Source organism: Vipera ursinii (assembly GCF_947247035.1).
Source record: "Vipera ursinii genome assembly, chromosome: 5".
NCBI classification, from domain to species: Eukaryota; Metazoa; Chordata; class Lepidosauria; order Squamata; family Viperidae; genus Vipera; species Vipera ursinii.
In genome coordinates, this window is record NC_139518.1 from 29676310 (window position 1) to 29699314 (window position 23005).

The 23005-nt window shown below is 38.4% G+C and overlaps 1 protein-coding gene across 6 annotated transcripts in view; it reads left to right on the top strand.

Moving 5' to 3' along the window:
* The window catches only part of XRN1 (5'-3' exoribonuclease 1), a 63237-nt gene that overhangs the window by 17310 nt on the left and 22922 nt on the right, over window positions 1–23005 (top strand). For all 6 annotated transcript variants that reach the window (XR_014492602.1, XM_083363353.1, XM_083363349.1 and 3 more), the window contains exons 19-32: window positions 882–985; window positions 2866–2997; window positions 5514–5676; window positions 7785–7898; window positions 8973–9071; window positions 10464–10579; window positions 12425–12571; window positions 14273–14362; window positions 16082–16217; window positions 17135–17191; window positions 18217–18349; window positions 20174–20243; window positions 20598–20823; window positions 22350–22451. Coding sequence is in view for 5 of the 6 variants with exons in the window: in XM_083363353.1 (XP_083219479.1) it covers window positions 882–985; window positions 2866–2997; window positions 5514–5676; window positions 7785–7898; window positions 8973–9071; window positions 10464–10579; window positions 12425–12571; window positions 14273–14362; window positions 16082–16217; window positions 17135–17191; window positions 18217–18349; window positions 20174–20243; window positions 20598–20823; window positions 22350–22451 (1689 nt within the window). In the remaining variant the exon portion in view is untranslated. The remainder of the gene's footprint in view (window positions 1–881; window positions 986–2865; window positions 2998–5513; window positions 5677–7784; window positions 7899–8972; window positions 9072–10463; window positions 10580–12424; window positions 12572–14272; window positions 14363–16081; window positions 16218–17134; window positions 17192–18216; window positions 18350–20173; window positions 20244–20597; window positions 20824–22349; window positions 22452–23005) is intronic.

A 23005-nucleotide genomic window follows, 5' to 3' on the forward strand; every position in this document is an offset into this window, starting at 1 on the left:
TGAAAAGAAGGCAGAGGCTATGTGCACCTTGGCAGACCTGGGAATAGTCTATTTCCAAGCTACACAAAAGAGAAAATGGCCATAAAACCAGGCAACACATCAGGTTGTTAGTACTTTCATTTCTACATCTAAAATCTGATGTGTTTGCCTATTGATCTGCATAATATTTTCAAGAGTGCCTAATGTTGTGGCAGTCTTGCTAAGAATATTTAAAATAAGGCATATCATCAAAGTTTCACTGACAAATCTAAATCATATAAAAATAGAACTTGCATCAAGTATGTGTTTAAAATAATACATGTATTTATGAATTATTATTCATAAAAATTATAAACAATCCAAGGAGAACAAAATTTAGTTTTAATTACTAAATGTAAATAGGTAGTTCTTACTTAACAACCACAACTGTGACCAGAAACTCCATTGCTAAGCAACAAGGTCATTAAGTAAGATGTCATATGACTGCATCAGACTTATGACATCCTCTGCAGTTATTAAGCAAGATATAATATAACCACGACTTGCAACTTTATTGTTGGCTTCTCCTGTAACTCTGCTTGTTGGAAGCCAGCTGTTAAGCATGCAAATAGCAATCACATGATTATGGGCTGCTACCATGGTCATAAATTCCTGCCAGTTGCAAAACACCTGAATTTCGATCAAATGATCATAGGTATCCTGTGATGGTCATAAGAGTGAGGACTGATTGTAAAATTACTTTTTCAGCATCATTATAACTTCAAACGATCTAAAAAGGAAGTTGTTATGTGAGGACTACTTGTAGCCATTTTATTTTTTTAAAAAAAGATTTATGTAGCCTGATATACAAATGTAGAAATGGATTTCTTTTGCTGCACTAAACAATTATTTTTCTCCTGTAGGGTATAGAAAAAGTAGCTAGTTTGATACTTGGGAAATCAGTCTTTGTTAACTGGCCACATCTTGAGGAAGCCAGAGCTGTTGCTGTATCTGATGGGGAAACAAAGTAAGAGACAAATTTGGAAGAGTTATTTACTTGCTTCTATATATGTATCTTTTAAGGCTAAACTTTGGAAGATAGGTGTTGGAACAAGAGTTTATAAGATTTTTTTTAAAAAAACAACAACCCCATATTAAAACAAAATTGTAAGAAGCTCCAAGAATGTTTCTTCTTTCAATTTGTGTTACTAGCAAGTTAATTTCTAGTCAATTTCACCTAATACCTTAGGGACATTCACAAATAATATATGTGTTAAATTAAAGTACTGGCCTAGAAACCAGGAGACTGTGAGTTCTAATTCCACCTTACGCATGAAAGTCAGCTGAGTGACTTTGAGCCAGTCACATCCTCTCAGCACCACCCTCCTCATTGGAGGAAGGAGTATTATGAATGTTCACTGCTTTGAGTTACTTATAAAGTAGTAAAGGTGGGATAAAAATGTGATTAATAAATAAAATATGTAATAGGGTTGGTTAAACTGTTAAGTTCTTGTCGCTTGCTGAACTTGAGTTGCTTTCCTGTAGACGTTTCATTACTACACACTAGGTATCATCATAAGTACATGGAAAGTGATGTTTGCTGATTGTTTATATATAGTACCTTGTTCTTGTCTTGGTTGGGATGTGCTTTCTTACTTAAGAGTTCTTTGATTAGGATACTGTTTCTTTCTTGATTGTTTATCTAGGGCTGTTTACTGCTTATGTAGGTGCTGGTTATAATGGGGAATCTGCTCTAAGCTGTTTGTTTCCATTCTGACTTCTGATTCTTTGATTTTTTTTCAGAATGCCAAGATTTCAGGAATTTCCTAGCTTTTTTGCTTTTGGCTTGACCTAAAATTTCAACAGTTTCCCGCTTAAAATTGTCTTTGAATTTATCTAAGTGTTGACAGATTAAGAAACTTTCACCAGGTTTTCTAACTTCCAGTTGATGTTAAGGGTGCATTCTGCCAGGCTTCTACCTATTTGTGTTATTGTATAATTGTTGTTTCAGTCTTTACAGCAGGTGTGTCAAACTGCCAGCCCGTGGGCTGGACGCATCATCAGGAAACCGCGCCCATCCCATTGCCGGCAATGGAGAAAAAGCTCCGATACGTTGTGTGACGTCGCGAGTTTAACATGTCTGCTTTACAGCATACATTGTAGATGAGTCCTTTTTCTTCTTTGGTTACTGGGCCTTTGCTTAAGATATTTTGGAAATATTTTGTTGGTTTATGTGTTGGAGGAATATCAAGTACTTATGGTGGTCTGTTGGGTGTCTCAGAAATTTTTAACGTATGGCAGTTATCCTTTTGATAGTTTGTGATATGATAATTATTATCTAGGTACTTTTTTAATGAAATGGTATGTGTACTTATTGGAAGATGTTGTACTGTATGTGTAGTCTTTTTCCTCTTGCTGAAATTCTGGCTTACTGAAGTGTGTCTTTTGCAGTATGTAAGTTCCTATGCAACTCCTTTTGTGCACAGTTGTAATGTTACCAAACAACCAGGAGCAAATTGCACAAATCAGCTATCAACAGATGCATAAATTCCATCTGCATGCAATTCAAAAGACATAACCAAATGCTAATAATGTGTGCAATACCCAGATAGGAAGAAAACAATTAGGGAAGAAACAATACCCTTATTAAGGAATTGTCAAGGAAAAAATCACACCTCAGTCAAGACTGGAAAGGCAAGCTTTTGTATATAAATATTCAATAGCTTTACTCTCCCATGTGCTGATGATATTACTATGAAAGCTCTCCAGGAAAGCAAATTCAAAGAACATAAGAATCCCAACAATATTGACTGAATTCAAGATACTTAAAACTTGTGTAATGATATTAAAACTGAGATGAAAATTTAAAATGCATTATTTTAAACTAACTGCATGCTTTTATTTAAGGTTTTACTTGGAGGAGCGTCCTGGAGCCCAAAAACTTTATAGGGGAAATGCTGTGCCACCAACTAAAGTAACAGTTGTTGGAGAAAAGGAAAATAATGTATGGATAAAAGAAATCCAGGGAATTTCAGAACAGTAAGATTATACCTGATTTATAGTTTGTACACTTTAAAGCAAAATTAAGAGTGAGCAGGTTGCTTTGTGGAAATGGCTTATTTAGAAATGCATGGTCAGATATAGACCAGATCAGAACTTAAGAAGTTTGGGTGAGAAGTAAAATGTTTTCAAAGGAAAAACAAAGTCTAGTTTTGAAAAGCATCTTTGGAAAAACCATGACCTGGATGATTGAAAATCTCATAGACATGGTCAGATATAGTTTTGGCATTTAGTAGCTTTGGTGAATGTGGAATATAGTAAATCCCACTAAAGGCATGATCACAGTAAACATTTTAGAGGTCATTCTCTGATACAGTATCCATAGAAATGAGCATGGAGTATCACATGGAGTATCTTTGGAATTCCTAAGTGTTAAGTGGTAAAGCCAAAGCTGACTTCTTTAAAATGGGTAATAGCATTTTAATTATAGTTTACTCAATTATAGTTTATTAAAAAATAAAAATACACATATAGGCAACATTTAAATAGGGCTACAGCTCTAAGGGTAAAGAAAAGAATTGTGTGTACTACATAAGTACTTTAGACAGGAGAAGGAGAAAGTTTTAGAAGTACAAGATCTCAGATTAGTATAACCCTATTGGCCATAGATGTCATTGTGCCCCGATTCTGCTCTAAGTCCACTAGACTTTGTTTAAATTGGGAGGATGACATATTATAAAGCAGACAACCTTATCTCCAGCACTATCTTGTTTCCAAAAATTCTTCTAGTCTAAGCTCATAGGCATTCTTGGAATATAAAAATGATGTGTGTTTGGATGCTTTGTTTATGTGAATTTCTGCCTCAAACAAAGCAAGAAAAAAAAGGTAGTGGTGGTAAAGAAGATAAAATGGTTGGTAGGAAGATACCTCACTTGTTTGCCTTGTGATAAATTATTGTTCCTTCCACCATGGAATTGTTTTTGTAAAAAAGGAAGCTTCTTATTTTGACTATTTTGGGACACCATGCTTTCAGAATTTCAACTTTGTTCAGCAGCCCATAAAGCATGCCTAAATATATTATTGTGTAATCCAGATAGCATTACAGATCTGAATATGATTATTTGATACAAACACAAAGATAAGCTTCATTGGCACTAGCATAGAAAGGTTACAGGGGGGGAAGATTTATGTGGACATTAAATATGTGCCACTGTTTTCACTGTGCTGAATGTCTGAATTCATCCTACCTCCTGCAGTTTTCTGTCCCTCCCTTCTTCAGCTCTATTATTTTGAACTCCAAACTCAAGGAATACTATAAGGCAGGGCTTTTCAACCGGTGGTACGCGTACAGGTACATTGGCACCTGGTAGGTGGTACGCGACCCAGCCCAGCCTAGCCAGGTGTAACGGGAGGAGGGAACGAGCTAAAGTGGTGCAGCACAGGACTTGCCCTGAGAGAGTCCTCAGGAGCTGCAAGGCTGCTGGGGTGAGACAAAGGCCCCAGGATTGGCAATTCCGGCTCACCTGGAAGAGAAAGGAGGAGGAGGGGGCGGAGACAGGAGAAGCTATAAAATAAAGCAGTTTTGGCTGGAGAGGGAAAGAAGAAGAAAAAGATGCAGCCTGGGGAGGAGGCAGAGTGAGCTGGAGCTGAAGGGAAAAGAAGGAGGAGGGGAGAGAGGAGAGGAGATAAAACAGGCCGGCCGTGGCTGATCTGTAACTTCATGGCAGCCATCCGTGCCAGGCGCACACACAGGTGGCAGCAAAAAACAGGCAAGAAATGCAGTGGGGGAGGGGCACCCTCTGCAAGGAATGAAGAAAGTCACCATCTCCTGAAAGAGGTCCCCAACCCCCAGTCCGTGGACCAGCACCGGGCCACGGCATGTCAGAAACCGGGCCACGGAAACGAGCGAAGCCCCATCCATGGGATGCAGGCAGCACACGAAACAGTCTGTGGGAAAACCTCCCCACTGAACCGGTCCCTGGTACCTAAAAGGTTGGGGACCTGTGGATTATACAAAGGACTTCAATTATGTCAAATTATATCAAATGGATTATGATCATAAAAATGAGAATCCCAGAACATCTCAATGTTTTCGTGAAAAACTTATGGACAGTTCAGGATGCCCCAGTTTGGGTGAAACAGACTGGCTTCCGACTGGCAAAAGACACAGCTTTATATCCTCTCCTTACTTAGTCAAACTATATGCTGGATATATATTATGGGAACTTGGACTGGAAGAAGATAAGTGAAGTTTCCTTATATCCCTGTCAGACCTTAAGGCTTCATGGGTATTATCTCTACTACTAGTTTCCATAACATGTACAATTTCTAATGTTTATTAGAAAAGTGGTTTTTAATAATTTTATTACCTTTTGTCTAATTTAGGAATCCTTGCAAACTCTTGAAAAAAGTAATAGGTTTAAATTAATGTTTTATTATTATTTGTTTGACTTCCCCCCCAAAATGATTATTAATTTTTCTTTTTTCTTTATTAAAATACCATTTCTCAAAAAATGCAAATTCTAATTTAATGTATAATTTGTTCTTTTTACCAGCTACCAAAGAAGAAAAGGAGTAATTATAAATGAAACATCTATAATTGTATATGCCCAGTTACTAACTGGGAGTAGATATCAGTTAAATCAAAATGGTGAAGTGTATTTTGAAAAGCAGTGGTCCAAGCAAAATCTACCTTTTGCATACCAGACAATTGTCAAGGTGATCTTTTCAAGTTTGTTGTTGTTATACCTATTTACATATCTATCAGTTCAATCCATATTTATTAGCACAGGTCAAATTTAAAATATTTTTTCAGCTTAAGCTTCTTAATTTGTTAGAAATGTATGCATATTTATATTTACATAGACATTTACATAAACACATAAATAGTGAAGTAATATTAGCAGATCTTCATCACTCTTAACACTACCATTTTCTTTTGTCATAAGTAACTGTATTGTACTTAAGATGGTATTGACTGTGCTGAACAGGTGAAGGACATTAATTAATAGAAAGTCATAAATTTATTCATGGATTAGTATCTTCACTGAAGTGTAAAACTTGCTGTTTTAAAATAAATCATTGGCAAGCATTGTTACAGCATTGGTCGCGCTGGTGGATGATCTCTGGTGGGCCCGAGATAGGGGTTATTCCTCTGTCCTGGTCGTATTAGACCTCTCAGCGGCTTTTGATACCATCGACCATGGTATCTTGCTGCGACATCTTGAGGGGTTGGGAGTGGGAGGCACCGTTTTACGGTGGTTCTCCTCCTACCTCTCGGGCCCCTTAGTTGTGGGGTGCCTCGGGTCAGTACTCTTGCCCCTTCTGTTCAATATCTATATGAAGCCACTGGGTGAGATCATCCGTGATTTTGGGGTGAGGTATCATCAATATGCTGATGATACCCAGCTTTTCATCTCCACCCCGAACCAACCCAGCGATGCCCTCGACGTGATGTCCTGTTGCCTGGAAGCGGTATGGATTTGGATGAAGAAGAACAGGCTCCAGCTCAACCTGGCCAAGACTGAATGGCTTTACGTACCGTCATCTCGTTTAGTCCAAGAGGTTCCATCTTTGGTTATGGGAGGAGAGGTGTTACCTCCCGTTGATAGGGCACGCAACTTAGGCGTCCTCCTGGATTCACGGCTTAGTTTTGAAGATCATATAGGAGTCGTGGCCAGGGGGGCATTTTCCCAGGTTCGCCAGTTGCGCCCCTATCTGGACCGAGATGCTTTACGTATGGTCACTCACGGACTCGTTACCTCCCGTATAGACTACTGCAATGCTCTCTACATGGGGCTGCCCTTGAAGACCACCCGGAGGCTCCAGCTGGTGCAGAATGTGGCTGCGCGGGTAGTGATGGGAGCATCCCGATACTCCCATATTACACCCCTCCTGCGTGAGCTGCATTAGTTACCGGTTGTCCTCCGGGTGAGATTTAAGGTGCTGGTACTTACCTTTAAAGCCTTACATGGCCTAGAACCGGGATACTTGCAGGACCACCTGCTGCCGGGAACGACTTCCCATCGCCCAGTGCGCTCGCACAGAGAGGGCCTCCTCAGGGTGCCGTTGGCTAGAAAATGTCGGCTGGCGACCCCCAGGGGGAGGGCCTTCTCTGTGGGAGCGCCAGCCCTGTGGAACCAACTTCTCCTTGAGCTTCGGACGGCCCCGGATCTCTAGTCCTTTCGCCGCAGCCTTAAAACATTCCTTTTCCATCAGGCTGACCTGGACTGATGATAGGGATTTTAAAAATGTTTTTAAATTTTAATTTATTAATTTTAATTATTTTATTGGGGCTGTTAGTTTAATTGTTTTTAACTTTTGCATTGCTGTATTTTTATTGTTGTTAGCCGCCCTGAGTTCTTTGGGAGATAGGGCGGCATATAAGTCCCAAAAATAAATAAATAAATACAGTGGTTAGTTTGGATTGTCTTAATGCAGGGGTCTCAAACTCAATTTCATTGAGGGCCGCATCAGCATTGCGGTTGCCCTCAAGGGGCCGGGTGGGTATGGCCAGGGTGGGCGTGGCCTACTGGGTGGGCATGGCTAGAGTGCGTGTGGCCTACTGGGTGGGCGTGGCCAGCTCTACATTGTTCGCATCAAGGGTGCCTATGGGGGGGCCTGGGCAGGAGTGGGACAGATCTGGGGGTCTCTGGCAGGAGGAGGGTCTCTGGGCCAGGGCCAAGGCAGTGGGGGCCATTCCCTCACTGTTTCCAGGATGGCTTCGCGGGCCGCATGAAAGCACTTCGCGGGCCGGATCTGGCCCCCAGGCCTTGTGTTTGACATGTCTGTCTTAATGTGATGTATCTTTCTGGCTTTTTTGACAGGATATAAAAACTTTTGATTGCCACTTCTCCAAACTAAAAACTTTGGATGACCTATTCCCTTTTGGATGCACAGTTTTCATGATAGGAACACCTTACTATGGCTGCACAGGAGAAGTTAGTTTCAAAATAATCTTTCATTTTATAAATTTAAAGCTATCAGAAATAGATCAAATGCTTATCTATAGTTTTTTGAGCTATCATTTGTCTGTTGAATATATGATTTTGTAATTGCTTTTATCTCTTTTTAAAATATATTTATTCATTAGATTTTTGTCTTGTCTTTATTTGCTAGAACTCCAAGCAACATACATAATATTCCCACCTCATTTTTTTTTCCACAGAAAAGGTGCTTAAAAACTACAATTAGGACAGGAATTTCGGGTGTTGAGTGAAGTGGTTGTTAATGAGACATCACATGATTGTCTTACTTAATGTCTATAATATTGGCATTCCTGGTTGCACTTGTTAAGTGGAGAGAGGTAAAAAGTGCAGGGTACCTCGAGAATGAGTGAGGCCGGTGCAGACTAAGCACAAATGTCTTCCTGCTCAGGAGCTGAAAATCCTCCCTGCTGGAATCCAAGTGACTGCACTGGGCCTCCCCACCCTCTTGAAGCACCCACACTCCTCACCTTACATGCTGCCTTTCCATTCAGGCTGAAAATCCTGCTTAATTTTGGCTCTCTGTTATGTTATTTCTGGGGACTGGGGACTGGCTCCCTGTGGAAGGATTTCAGCTCCATGCAAGCAGGCAGTAAGGATTTCAGCTCTGTGTCAAGCAGGCATGGATCTGAAATCCTTTGGCAGACAGCTCTTTCAGCCATTCCTCAAAGATAATGTCTTTTTGTCAGGCAGCAGCATCTTCCAATCTTTTCTTCTGGCTACCCCATTGACTTTCTGTAGAAATTGGCAGAGAAGATTGTAAATGGCAGTCACATGATAATAGGATGCTCGTAACTGGTTGTAAATACAAACAAGTTGTCAAACAACCAGATCATAATCATGTGACAGATGGGTAAGTGCAATAATCAGAAATACTTTACAGGCCATAAAGCACACATTCCAAAGCTGTTAAATCTGAACTGTTGTTAAGTGAACAATCGTAAGTCAAGACCTACCTGTAATCGCTAGAGATATTTGGAAGACTTTTTTCCATTGTGAACTTGAGTATATCAATTATTATTTTTTTAGGTTCAGGATTCCTCTGATGTTATCTCAGATGGCAGAATCCGTGTTGTTTTCAGCATTCCAATTGAACCTCAGCTTGATATCTTAATACAGAATCAGCATGTAAGTGTTATTTCTCTAGCAGTGGAATACCTTGCAGAGTTCATGTTAATCCTTCGGGAAATAATTCATCACTATGGAAAAATCTTCAAATAATTAGCAACATTCTTTTACTTTCATCTTTTTCTATTATATTTTTATACACATACACTAGAATCTAAAGGTTCTAAAGTATTTTGAACTAGTTTTCAAGTTTTTTTATTTAAATATTCTTTAAAGAAACATATTGCCATTTTAGAATTATAAGCTTCCTCCATTGATTAGATTAGAAAATTACCTATACATATAATTACTTATGTTCTTCCCTTCATCCTTCTCTCTTTTCCCATTTTCCCACTATTTTAATTTTCATTTGTATTTTATGCCCATGGTTGTTAAGTGAATCACTGAGTTGTTAAGTTAGTATGATGGTTGTGAATCTGGATTCCCTATTGACTTTGCTTGTCAAAAGGTCGGAAAAGGTGATCACATGGCCTTGGACATTGCAATTGTCCTAAATATGAGTCAGTTGCCAAGCATCTGAATTTTCAAGCAGTCTGTTGTAAGTTGAGGACTACCTATATATTTTTTTTATTTCTTTGTAAATTTATCAAAAAGAATTTTTTTTCTTTTTTCTGTTTTTCTTTTCTTCCAACAGCCAACTTTTCCTGACATATTAATGCCCCCCATCACTCTCGTAGTACCTCTTTCTGCTCTTTATTCAACAAATGCTGGCTTCATCATTTTTATTCTTTTTGTTTTTCTATTAGAAATGATACACTGTGAACCTCAGTAGTTTCTTATCCGATTACATATCATTTCAGAAATTACATATCCTGTGTTAAGCTACAAAATGTATTGCCTTTAGGACAGCTCTAATTCTTCTTGCTCGCCAACAGAACGGGAGTGTGGTTTGGGAGAGTTTGGGGTCTACAGGTGTCTTTTATCACCATAACAACTGAGAGCTGTTGTTTTGGCGAATAGAAGGTTCTTGTCATAACAATTATCAGAAGATGTATTGGACAATGTGACCTGAACTGTCAGAGAGGGGAGGGAGGATTTTATTCTTTTAATTATCTGCTTCCCGCCATTTCCTCAGAGCTAGCTTTAGTTCAGTTATGCCGGTTTGATTCTTGTCCAATAAAAGTTTACATTAGAGAACGCTATGACTCTGGTGTTTTGCTTGATTGGGCTTCTTCAGCTGGGACTTGACATCCTACTTGCTTGCTTGTATACATTTGCCTGTGAATTGAAGAATGTTGATACAAGTCCACTTCATGAGATATCTTATATAAAGACTTCTCCTTAGAAATATATTGCATAACAAATCTGTAGACTTCCAAAGGCTCCGTATTTTTGTTTCGATAAATGTTAATATAGTTCTCAAATATTAAATGTAAATATTTGATATTTTAGAAATATTCTGTGAAATATAATCCTGCATATGTATTGGCCAGTCGCCTTGGAGTGAGCAGCTATCTTGTGTCAAGATTTACAGGAAGCATTTTTATTGGAAGAGGAGCCAGGAGAAAGTAAGTTTGGAATATAATACCATTTTGCAGTGAGTTATCTAATTACATTTGAATTAAACCCAAATTAAAATGCTGTTAATCTGATTCTTCCTATTTGCTTTGAATATTGGTCTTCACAGAGAAAAATTAATGGAAGTAGACCTCCTCCATTTATTTGTGCACTTAGTATAGAGAGAATAGATTGTGCAGTGTCAAGAAAGACAATTTTATGTTAGCTGTGCCCAGTTTTTAATTTACAATTGGGAAAGAACACCTTTATGAAGTATGATGAGATAAGTGCGCAAATACTATTTTTCAAAACATAACTCACTGCACTTTTGCATCACTAAGGATTGTCCCTTTTTGTGAGCCAGTGAACTCATTGAGAATATTTTGGCACTTGAAAGCTCATCAGAAGGCCAGTTGACCCACAAGAGTTTGAAATGCCATTACAGGTAGTTCTCAACTTATGATCACAATTGAGTCCAAAATTTAGGTTGCTAAGTGAGAAATTTGTTAAGTTGAGTTTTGCCCCATTTTACAACCTTTAAAATTATTTTCCCAACTGTACTTCCTTTATAAAATGCTTTGTCTAATTTTCTATCCTCCTCTTCCCCATGTGAAATTCTTGTATGTACATTTTTAAAACAGATTCCAAAGCATGGATAGGTTGAATTTGAGCATAATTTATCAGGAAAGAAAAATGAAAACAGGAAGAAGAGAAGCAATTAGAGATATGGAGGCAGAACATATTTCACATGCTGAGCAGTGAAACTGATAAGATTAATGTGTCCCCTTGAAGCATTTAGGCAGCTATGACTTTTTGAAGGCTCAGCATAACTTCTTCAGGGTCTTCCTAGGTTGTCTCCAAGTAAATACACAGATGGTGCTTCATTTGGAACTGTAAGGAATCAAAGCACTCATTTCCAAAGGCACCCTATGGCAAGACCTCTAGAGGATACTGAATGCCTTAGCATCAGTTTCTGATAGCTCCAGTCCTGTCAGGTAGGTACAACTACACAGCAGGCATACCTCCTAGGTTCTGCCAGATGATAGGGTTTAAGGAGGGGATTTCAAGCACACGGACCTTATTTGATCTGTTAGGACTGATAGATACCCTCATGGAGAGGAGGTTCCACAAATAACCTGGCCGTGTGCTATTCAGGGCTTTTAAGATGATCACCAACACTTTGAATTATGCCAGGAAAGAAACAGAGAGTCATAGCACCTCAGGCAGTAGCAGTATGATAAGGGCAAACCATAGAATACCTAGAACTGTGTGTGCTATTACATTCTAAACTGGTTGTAATTTCTGGGTGAGCTTCAAAGATAAACTCTTGTACTATAGATCAGAGGTCTCCAACCTTTTGAGCACCAGGGACTGGTTCCGTGGAGAGCATTTTTTCTGCGGACCAGAGGTGGCTTGGTTTCATGTACTTCCCCCTTGGGGGGTGGGGCGGTGCTGGGGACGGCGCTAGCACCAGTGGGACGCTTGGGGGTGGGGTGGTGGTAGCACTGGCAGGACGCTCAGGGCGGGGCCAGTGGGATGCTCGCCGCTAGCATGAGTGTGTGGGGGTGTGAGTGCATGGCCATCTCTTCATGCAGCCCAGTGGCCAAGTGGCCGCAGCCCATAGATCATGTTACAGAAATCCAGCATGGAAATAACCAAGCCATGAGTGACTATGAGCATGTATTTTGCTAAATAAATCATTCAGACTTAGTTTAAATTTTATTAATATTCATCCTCTGCTCTTTTTCTGCTGATACATTTGAAAACTGAATATTGTATTAATATATAGTAAAATTAGTATTAGAAATTTAGTAAATTGCAATAAATAGAGTTAACATTCGCCATCTGTTTTGCAGTCCACGTGGAGACCATAAAGCAAATGTAGGTTTAAATCTGAAATTCAATAAGAGGAATGAAGAAGTCCCTGGCTACACTAAAAAAGTTGGAAATGAATGGATGTACTCCTCTGCAGTGGAACAGTTTCTAGCTGAATATTTAGAAAGGTAAGCTTAAAATTTGTTGTAGACTTGTATGTATATCCTTGTGATTGATAATGTTGTATAGCATTATTGTAGGGAGCTTTGTTGGATCCAGCTAACAGTCTATTGAAGCATTCTCTTTATTTCATCTATTTAGTAACCTAAATATTGTTTCTCCCTAGCAACTGGCCTCTTAATCTTACTGGCTTTGATTTTGGGTTTAGGTATTTATGATTTATTCTATATATTTATTTTTTCAGTTTGTATGACTGCTTAGTCACTTAGACTCCAGGTAGTTAATAGCCAGTTAAAAACAAAAATAACTAAATAAAAGACATATTGTGCCAAAAATTATGTATTCTTCTTTCAAACAATGTTGATTCCCAGATTTAACCAGTTTTGAGGATAGTATTTATTTATTTATTTATTTATTTATTTTATTAGATTTATATACCGCCCTTTCCCGAAAGGGCGGTTTACAGGGTATATAAAACCAAACCAGTACAAAAGTTAAAAACAATTTAAAAAAGATTAAATCATCCCTAAAAATAAAAACCCCAGTTAAAAATTCTCAGCCTGGGCTGGAGAGCTCAAAGAGCCAGGTCTTCAGATCCCGGCAAAATGAACGAAGGTCAGGGGCAGTCCTAAGCTCCACTGGTAGCTGGTTCTAGAGGGCAGGCGCACCCACAGAGAAGGCCCTTCCCCTGGGTGTTATCCGCCGGCAGTCTTTTACCGGCGGCACCCTGAGAAGACCCTCCCTGTGTGAGCACACTGGATGAAGGGAACTTGATGCTGGCAGCAGGTGTTCCCTCAGATAACCCGGACCCAAGCCATTTAGGGCTTTATAGGTCATCACCAGCACCTTGAATCTCACCCGGAGGGCATTTCATTGTTTGATAATGTACCAGACAACAAGTGACTGCTTGCATCGTATTTTCAGTGATATTTCCTTATCAGATTCCTCAATGTCTTCAACATTGACAAAGCTTCTAATGTACTGCCTTCACTGGAAAAACAGATATGATCAGAGATGTCCTGCCTTGAAAATAGCCCCTACTGAACTGTATATCATAGTCAAACATCAGCACACGGAATGTTTTATGATAATTTGTATTATGCCATAAACAGTTTTATGATTATTTTTATGTCATTAAAGGTTTTAAAATTGGCCAAATTTCAGTTCCATTAGCCCTGGAATTTTGGATGCATTCTGTAAGTTAGCTCATTTGAGGTACTGTACCTTGGTTCAAACGTTTTGCCCTACGATACACCATTTTCTTGTTAGAGGAATCAAAGTTTTAGTATCCCAAAGGTGCTTTTTCACGAGGCAACTGGACTTTCTTGTTTTTCTTTGAAGACTTCTTGGATGAGAAGCTAAATGTCTTCAGAGAAAAACAAGAAAGTCCAGTTGCCTCGTGAAAAAGCACCTTTGGGATAACTGTGATCTGGATGACGGAAAATCTCCATAATTTTAGTAGTATATTGGCTGGATGAAGAAATATTTTAAAATAATTTTAAAACTTTCCATGTGAATATAGTGGATTATTCCTTGGGTACTATACTACCATTGTGTGTGATAGAAAACTGTATCCATATCTTTCATAACATGAAAGTCACATGATTGCTTCTGCATTATACTGGGAAAAAACCCTGTAACTTTTTAAAAGTTATAGCTCTGGGTTACATTAGTGTTTCAGTGCAAACCATACACAATTTATTTTTCAGGGTACCAGAACTTTTTACTTACTTAGCCAAAAATAGTCCAGAAGATATATTTTATGAAGATGACATTTGGCCTGGTGAAGAGGAGAATGGGTATGTAGTTCATATTTTTTGGTAGATTAGTAAATAAGTAGATAAATTTTCTGATCTTGCAAAGACAATCAGCCTGAAGATTGCTAGTTCAAATTTAGTAGACGAGTCCTTGGATTCAAGGAGGAACAATTTCATGCAGTATTCTTTCATGGTTGTAGGCTGTCTAGTTACTATCAATCAGTCAAAATATTATTTGCCAGGTATTTGGGAGGCTGGCAAAGACTAAGTCCAGTTATTAAATTTGGTTGCACAATCAGTGAGATGATTAGATTGGATTTGATAGTTCTATCGAATCTTTCCCAAGGACTAGGGATAGGCAGATCTTACAGTATTTGATAATGCTGAAAATATTGTCGCAGGATGTAAGCTGTTCCAAGTAAAGCTACCTTTGCAATTGACTGATGGTGATTTTGTCAATCCCAGTGATGTTCAAGTGATGCTTGAGGTGTTTCCAAATTATTATTGATTCCAATTATAAAATGTCAAAACCTGCTTTTGTTATTTTATTTCAAAACGGTGCTTCATGGTGAAAAGGGAATGAGAAATCATCTCATGGCTGTCTTGTGTGTACAGTGGCAGGAGTATACATATATGGAATATTTAAAATATGAATACTTTAGAAATACTTTAGTCCAGTTGCCTTTTGAAAAAGCATCTTTGGGACAACCATGACCTGGATGACTGAGAATTTCCATAGACAAAGCTTAAGGGATGTGGGTAAACTCCATTCAAAAGTGTATTGCACCCAATAGCAGCCATTTCCACTTCCATATACAGAAAAGTGTCAAATGTAAAATAAAGCAGAAAGCCAAAATGGATATTGCAGAGTCATCAAAGTACAGCCTGCCATTGTAGGTGTCTTAAATATATTGATCTTAGTCATTCTACATCTTTTCCCCCTTAGGCTGAGATCCACAGGTTCATGTTTGTTGAGATTACACACTAGGTTATTAAAAGTTAGGTAACGACTACCTTCTTTCAAGTATCGTCCACTTTAATTTTCATTTGCTGCAAATAATGCACTTGTAGAGAGAGATTGGAAGAGGATTTTGTTCAAGGCCCCATTTATTTGATAAAATGGAGATTTCCTATATTTGTCCTAAATTGCAAAGTTTAGAAATTTAAGGTATAATAAACTTGGACAAATTCAATACTGTACCTTAAGCCTACACTACAAGTTTTGTCACTGGGTCTGATTTCTGAAATATTTTTGCACTTTGCTGTAATCGTTTGGATTAATCCCCTTCTAGTATTATGTTGAACTAATTGGCACCATATCTGCGTTTATTTGAAGAATATATTAATTCCAGACATACTTTTTGTCTCTTAAGAACACTATTGTTATTTTGAAAAGATGTAATCTAGGTCCAAGGAATTATAGGAGTTGATATATAAAAATAATCCCATTTCTCTTGTAGAGGTTTTTTCTTTTTGCCCTATTTATTTATTTAGTGTGTGGCATAGAACAAATGGTTACCAGTAATAAAATTATATCTACCAAACAAAATAATTGGATTATAATTTTCAGATTTGCTTTGATAGCTTTGATGTAATTTTTAAGCTTTGGGGCAATGCTTATATCTATTTTTCTTACATTAGGACATATTAAAAACAAATCTTTATAATACATAATAATTTGCCACTTGATAATATTTACATGTTGACTATATCAGATTTTACATCTTGATGATTATTAATATGGAATAAATTTTAACATAGTGCTGAGAAGGTTCAAGAAATCATGTCATGGCTAAAGGCTCATCCTGTCAGTACACTCTCACGTTCATCTTGTGATTTGCAAATTCTGGATGCAGCTATCATTGAAAAGATTGAAGAAGAAATAGACAAATGCAAGGTACATAAAATTATTTCATACTTATCACAGTATATTATAATTAGGTTTCAAAAGTCATTTAGATTGCTATTAGAATGTTGTCCATTATGAATATTTGAGTGTAATTTTAGACTGTAAAGCAATAAAAAGTCATTTAAAAAAATAAAGCATGCAGGAGATCTTACCAGCTTACCAGATAACTCACTTGTTTATATATAGATAATCTCTATTACCCACCTCAGGGGTCCCCAACCCCCTGGTTCGTGGACTGGCATTGGGCTGCAGCATGCCAGGAACCAGGCTGCACAAACAAGTGAAGCCCCATCTGTGGGATTCAGGTAGCGTGCAAAACCACACCTCTTCCGGTGCGCTGAAAAACCTCTGTCCACGGGTCCTTGGTATTCAAAAGGTTGGGGGCCTCTGAGCCACCTTAATTTAGATAAACTTTGAATAGAGTTTACAATTCATGAAGTCACATACATCAAAGGTTATACTGAAGGTTTTGTTCATAGGGTTCATCTCTGTTCTGCTCTTGTTGGGTTATCTTCCTTTATACTCAGTTATGTAGATCAGTATTTGGTGTTGGAGAACTTTAAATGAGAGTAGTTTAGAATACCCATTACATTGGTTATATAATGTGATTGTCTCTCAATACAATATTTGGAATGGGAATGACTAAATCTTTTTACATAAAGATCGTATTTTTTTCATGGGTCATCCATTAAGATCCATTAAGTCAGAGAGCTGTTACAGAACTCCTAAACTTATCTTACAGAATGGTTTTAAAATTAAGTTGAGTGATACACATTAAGCTAAGGAATATAGATAGATTCACTATCAGTGTTATCATTTATGTGGGCTACAATATATGACTGTTTAACTTTGTAACGTAATAATAACCTATGAATGATTTCATCCAATAATTTTTTCTTTTTTAGCAAAGAAAAAGTAACAAGAAAGTGCGTGTGACAGTGAAACCTCACTTATTATACAGAGTAAGTTTAATATAACTATAGTTGCATGGGGATTTTTGGTAAAGGCAGTAGCAAATCAATTTCCTGTTGCCAAGAAAGAAATATGAATGTATCATGTAATCATCGAGAGTTAAGCTTGACTCAAGGGAGGCTTCATGTTTGATACCAGCTTCCTCTTTTTTCCTCTATCTTACTTATTGTAAAACAGGGGTCCCCAACCCCCAGTCTGTGGACCAATACCGAGCCACGGCATGCCAACAACCAGTCCGCACAAACAAGCGAAGCCCCATGTGTAGGATGCAGGCAGCACACAAAACCATGCACCCTTCGGTCCGTGGAAAAACCTTTCTCCACGGAACCAGTCCTTGGTGCCCAAAAGTTTGGGGATCTCTTTTGTAAAACTAATAAACAAGGTGTGTAAAAAATGGCAATGCTGGTTCGATGGCATAGATCAGGGGTGTCAAACTCAATTTCATTGAGGGCCGCATCAGCAAGGCGGTTGCCCTCAAGGGGCCGGGTGGGTGTGGCCAGGGTGGGCATGGCCTGCTGGGTGGGAGTGGCTAGAGTGCGTATGGCCTGCTGGGTGGGCGTGGCCAGCTCTACATCATTTGCATCAAGGGTGCCTATAGGGGCCTGGGCAGGAGTGGGACAGATCTGAGGGTCTCTGGCAGGAGGAGGGTTTCTGGGCCAGGGCCAAGGCAGTGGGGGCCGTTCCCTCACTGTTTCCAGGATGGCTTCGCGGGCCACATGAAACCACTTTGCGGGCCACATCCAGCCCCCGGGCCTTGTGTTTGACATGTCTGGCATAGATGAACCTTACTATATTTTCTGCTGGCCGAATTTGGAGTCTGATTGCTTTCTACTGAGAAAGCTTCCTGCATCATAAGATCATTATAGTGAAGAGGACATTACATGATTATTTATCTTTTCATTTTAATAAATTGCACATAAAAGTAATACACAAGAGACATATATAACTACTTTTATTCTATGTTATATTCATATTTAGGTATTTTTGCTGTAATTTAAATCTTTGGTTTTATTAGCCTTTAGAACAACAACATGGAATTTTACCAGATCAAGATGCAGACTATCGATTGTTTGATCGTGTTGTGAATGTGAGAGAGAACTTTTCTGTTCCCCTTGGACTTCGTGGTACTATAATAGGAATTAAAGGAGGTACGATTGAATATCTTTTTAGCTTTTGATAATCCTGCCTTTGATTTGTGAATGATTTCTATGTTTAAAAAATGCTGATTACTATCAACTGGATACTTATCCAAAATTACTGAAGTTAAAAAGATAGATCTTTTTGTTGGTTTTAATGAGATAAATTCAAAAGTCTGTGTGGGGCTTGTCTATACTTTTCTTGGTATTCTTGGAGATTCACCTGAATCACACAGGTTGCAATTGAAAATAAGAATGTGTCTGCACCAAATGGCCTCTGCTGTTTTATTGCATTACCCTGGACGGTAGTTCAAGCTATTTTAAAGGGCCTCTAGACCTTTCAAAATGTAGAAATTTGGGGACAGGAAAGAATTGGAAAGCTGTTTTACAAATGACATTTCATATGTATACTTTGGATCCAAAGAATTGACATAATGGTTTTGTTTGCATATTATGTGGCCTCTGCTGTTAATCTTTTTTAAAACATAATGTCTACACTCTACAGCCCTTGATTATTGGGGAATGGAGTAGGCAACTGTGGTTGGATGATTTGTTATAGGGAAACAGATCTATAGTGCTTTTGTAGCACTTAGAACTAATGAACATTTGGGAACATGTTTCTACAGTATAACCAAACGTGGGGAAGCCCTAACTATATTAATTTGTTATTTGCATAAAATATAAGAAAAACACATTGCTACCAGTTGTCTTCTTTGATCATTTTTTTCTTGTTTTGGAAGGCTGAGAATGCACAAACTCACATAACATTGTCTTTGTACATATTCTCATTTTAAAAACACCATGGCTTTGGTGGTATTTCTCTAATAAGACTGCAACTACTTTAAAGCTCATTGAAGCACATAAGTCAATAATACAGAAATCATCAACAGATTATTTCAAGATGTGTGACAGAGGTAACCTCCACTCCCGTTACAGAAATTCTTATTTCATTTAAACCAATTTATTTTAACTTAGTGTTGCGGACTGTAACTTCATCAGGAAGGCCAGAAAAATTCTTACAATGGGTGCATAGTCAGCACCAGAGTGTACAGGGTAGAAATATTTGTTCTGTTATTATAAGTGAGCTGCTGAAAACCAAATCTGATGGCGTGCTTTGGCACAGCTGTGGGAATTATAAAAATGAATCAAAGAGTTCTGCCTCTGGATTATAACGTCTCATTAGTCATAATATTTGGGAATTCTGGGATTTATAATACAAACCATTTGGAGGGAACCATATAGGTGAAGATGGTCTAAGTCAGGGGTCCCCAACCTTTGGGCTACTGCCCACTATCGGGCCTTGGCCACTGGGCCGCATAGGTGGCTGGTTGGTGTGTGTGTGTGCACATGTGCACGGTCCAACTCATGCAAGCATCGCTGGTATTCATGGCACCACTCACACGAGCATCGCCAGCATTCTCGGTCCCACTCACATGAGCATCGCTGGTGTTTTTGGCCCCACTTGCGTGAGAGTTGCCACAAGCATTCGCAGCTCCACTCGCGTGAGCAACAGATATTCATGCATAGGCACCTAAGCGTGCACACATTTACCCCTCCCACAAAACCATCCCTTCTTTCCCCCCTCCCCCCACTCCAGGTTACCAACCCCGAAAGGTTGGGAAACTCTGATCTAAGTAGTCAGCTATATTGACTAGGAAGGGAAGCCAGTATAGAGGACAGTCCTGAAAATTCTTAATTGGAAGTTCTAATCTTTGTATATAGCTCTAGAGATAAATACAGTGGTCTTTGAATATAGAAATTGTAATAAAGCAATAATATTTTTTCTCTAGCAATTTCACATTTGATGATATTGCTTACAATGTATATTTTCTTTAGCTAGCAGAGAATCTGATGTGCTGTATGAAGTACTGTTTGATGAAGAATTTCATGGAGGTTTGACAATAAGGTTTGTTGCTGACAATTGCTTGTTTTTCTTAAGTGTTTAATAGAACTTCAGAGACATAAAATAATTGTTAAGGTAACACTAAAAATGTTTTTTCTAGTAATTGTGTTCTTTATTATCCATTTTTATTGTCATTGTAAATTTATAAACTGTCATTTTATTGATGAGAAATAGAGATCAAAGATACCTCCATTCAGCCATTCAACCTCATAAAACTGGGTCTGAAGTGTGTTAAGTTCATTTTATGTTCCATCCAAAATATTAAATATTTATATTCTGTAAAAAAATTAATATGTAGTTTGAAATTATATGAATAATACCATGACAAAATTCTTTTCCTTTCCTTTCTTTCATTAGGAGTTCACCTTCCAGAGGATACCGTATACCAGCTTGTGCCTTAATTAACATCTCTTATGGCTATCGAATTGAAACAGGAAGTCAGAAGTTAACAGCCATAGTTAAGCCACAGCCAGCTGTGAGTTCCTACAACTCATATTTATCTGAATCCTTTTCTGTATCTTCCCAAAAAGCACATCTAGGAGGCCTCAATCATTCTCCTCGTTCCCTCTTTGTTCCAACTCAAGTAAGTGTGAATTCAGTTACCCAGTTCCTATCATAAAAATAAAGATATTGTTATTCTCTTACGCTAGTAAAAACATAGCTAAATTTGAACAAGGCTTAATAATTGTCATAATAATTAGCAGAGCTGATTTGGTGTAGTGGTTAAGGCACCAGGCTAGCCATGAGTTCTAGTCTTGCCTTAGGCATGAAGCCAGCTGTGACTTTGTGCCATTCACTCTCTCTCTCTCTCAGACCTTGGAAGCAGGCAAGGGCTAACTGCTTCAGAAACCTTGCTAAGAAAATTGCAGGAATTGTTTGTTTTGCTCTTGATTCCAGGCAAGTACCTTTTCCAGGTACTTGCCTAGAATCAAGAGCAAAACAAACAACCATGATCCAAAGGAGCGCGCACACACACACAAACACACAAAAGAATAATTAATGCAGATTTATCCAGACATATATGATAAAAGGAGGAAATGATAGTTCTTATTTTTAATAAACTTTATTAGAAGTTTGAAAACAGAATAAAAACTAAGATCACCAAATATTTAGAATGAAAAAAGGAAAGAATAAAGGAGCAAAGACAAATGTGGAAAAATCGAAGGAAAGAAAAAAAGATTGTAAAGAAATGATTTCTGATTTTCTTTTATAGCAATTCATCATCATCATCATCTTAGCCATTGTCTATCCCCAGCAGGATGAAGGCCTCTTCCTCATGTTTCCAACCAATATGGTTCTGAGCTTTTGCCAGTTAGGCTCACAATAACTTGCTGATGTTATCAATCCATCTTGTTTTAGGTCTCTTTCACTTTGATAAAAATGCTTTTTATCAAGTGGGATCCATTCAATGACTGCCTTGGTTTAGCTGCCATCAATTCTTCTTGCTATGTGACCAACCTATTTCCATTTAAATTCTTTTACTCTCTGGGTGATATCATATATTTTTGTGCTCTAATCCATATGCAAATCTTTCTATTTTGTCTTGTAATGCCGAGCACGTACCTTTCCATGACTCTTTGCGCCACTCGTAGTTTTTGTATCGATTGATTGAAAACTTTTCTCTTCAGGCATAGGGGGAGGTTGTTCTTGAAAATTATGCTTAGCTTGCTAAGTTATAGAATGGATCCCACTTGATAAAAAGCATCCACGAAAGAGATCGTATTGGTAGAAACATGCAGAAGAGGCCTTCGTCCTGCAGTGGATAGACAATGGCGATGATGATGATGATGATGATATAACTGCAGCAAGACTAGTATATGCCCAAAGAAGAAATAATTCTTAGATGTGCCTTGAGCACTTTAGTTATTTGTGTATATATCAGAGAAGTTGATTTTTTACATGTTTTGAAATTCTGTTCCATAATATTATCAAAAGAAACAAAATAGATAATGTCCCATAAAAATTATTGTTAAAATTGTTGAGTATATATTGTTGGCCTGTTAATTTATAGTACTATGTGAGAAAAAAAAATAGCTGTTTGTGTAATATTTTAAATAAGTGGAAAAACTGGAAAGTTATTCTGTTTTTTTTTCTTAATCTATTATCCAGCAATTGAATGGAAGACAGCATAATATTATCAAAGCAGAAAAGCAGGGCAATTCCAGTTCTCAGCATAAAGTAACCTATACAAGTAACCATCAGAAATGTAAAGTAAGTGCTTTTACCTGCTACCTTTGGGTAAATGGTTTAGGGTTGTGTAGGCTATCTCACTCACTTCCCTGTCGCTTCCAAAGGCCACTTACTTACTCGCTCGCTCACTCACTGCCTGTCGCTTCCAAAGGCTGCTTTGCTCACTCGCTATCTCACTCACTTCCCTGTCACTTCTAAAGGCCACTTGCTTGCTCGCTCGCTCACTCACTGCCTCTCGCTTCCAAAGGCTGCTTGCTTGCTCGCTCACTCACTCGCTCACTCATTGCCCCGTTGCTTCCATAGGCCGCTCGCTCGCTCACTGCCTGTCACTTCCAAAGGCCGTCTGCTCGTTCGCTCGCTCACTTACTCCTCCGTCACTTGGAAAGGTCTTTCTCACTCGCTCTCCTCATTGCTTCACTAACAAAAGCCTCTTCTCTCTCCGTGTTTTTTCCCCCCACCAAAACCTGCTCCTTTCATAGCTTCTCCTCTCCACCCTCCTTCTCCTCCTTTTCTCTTTCTGGTACACTGGAAGCTCCAATGAGCCTGCAGCTGTGCGCACAGATTCTGGGGCTTCT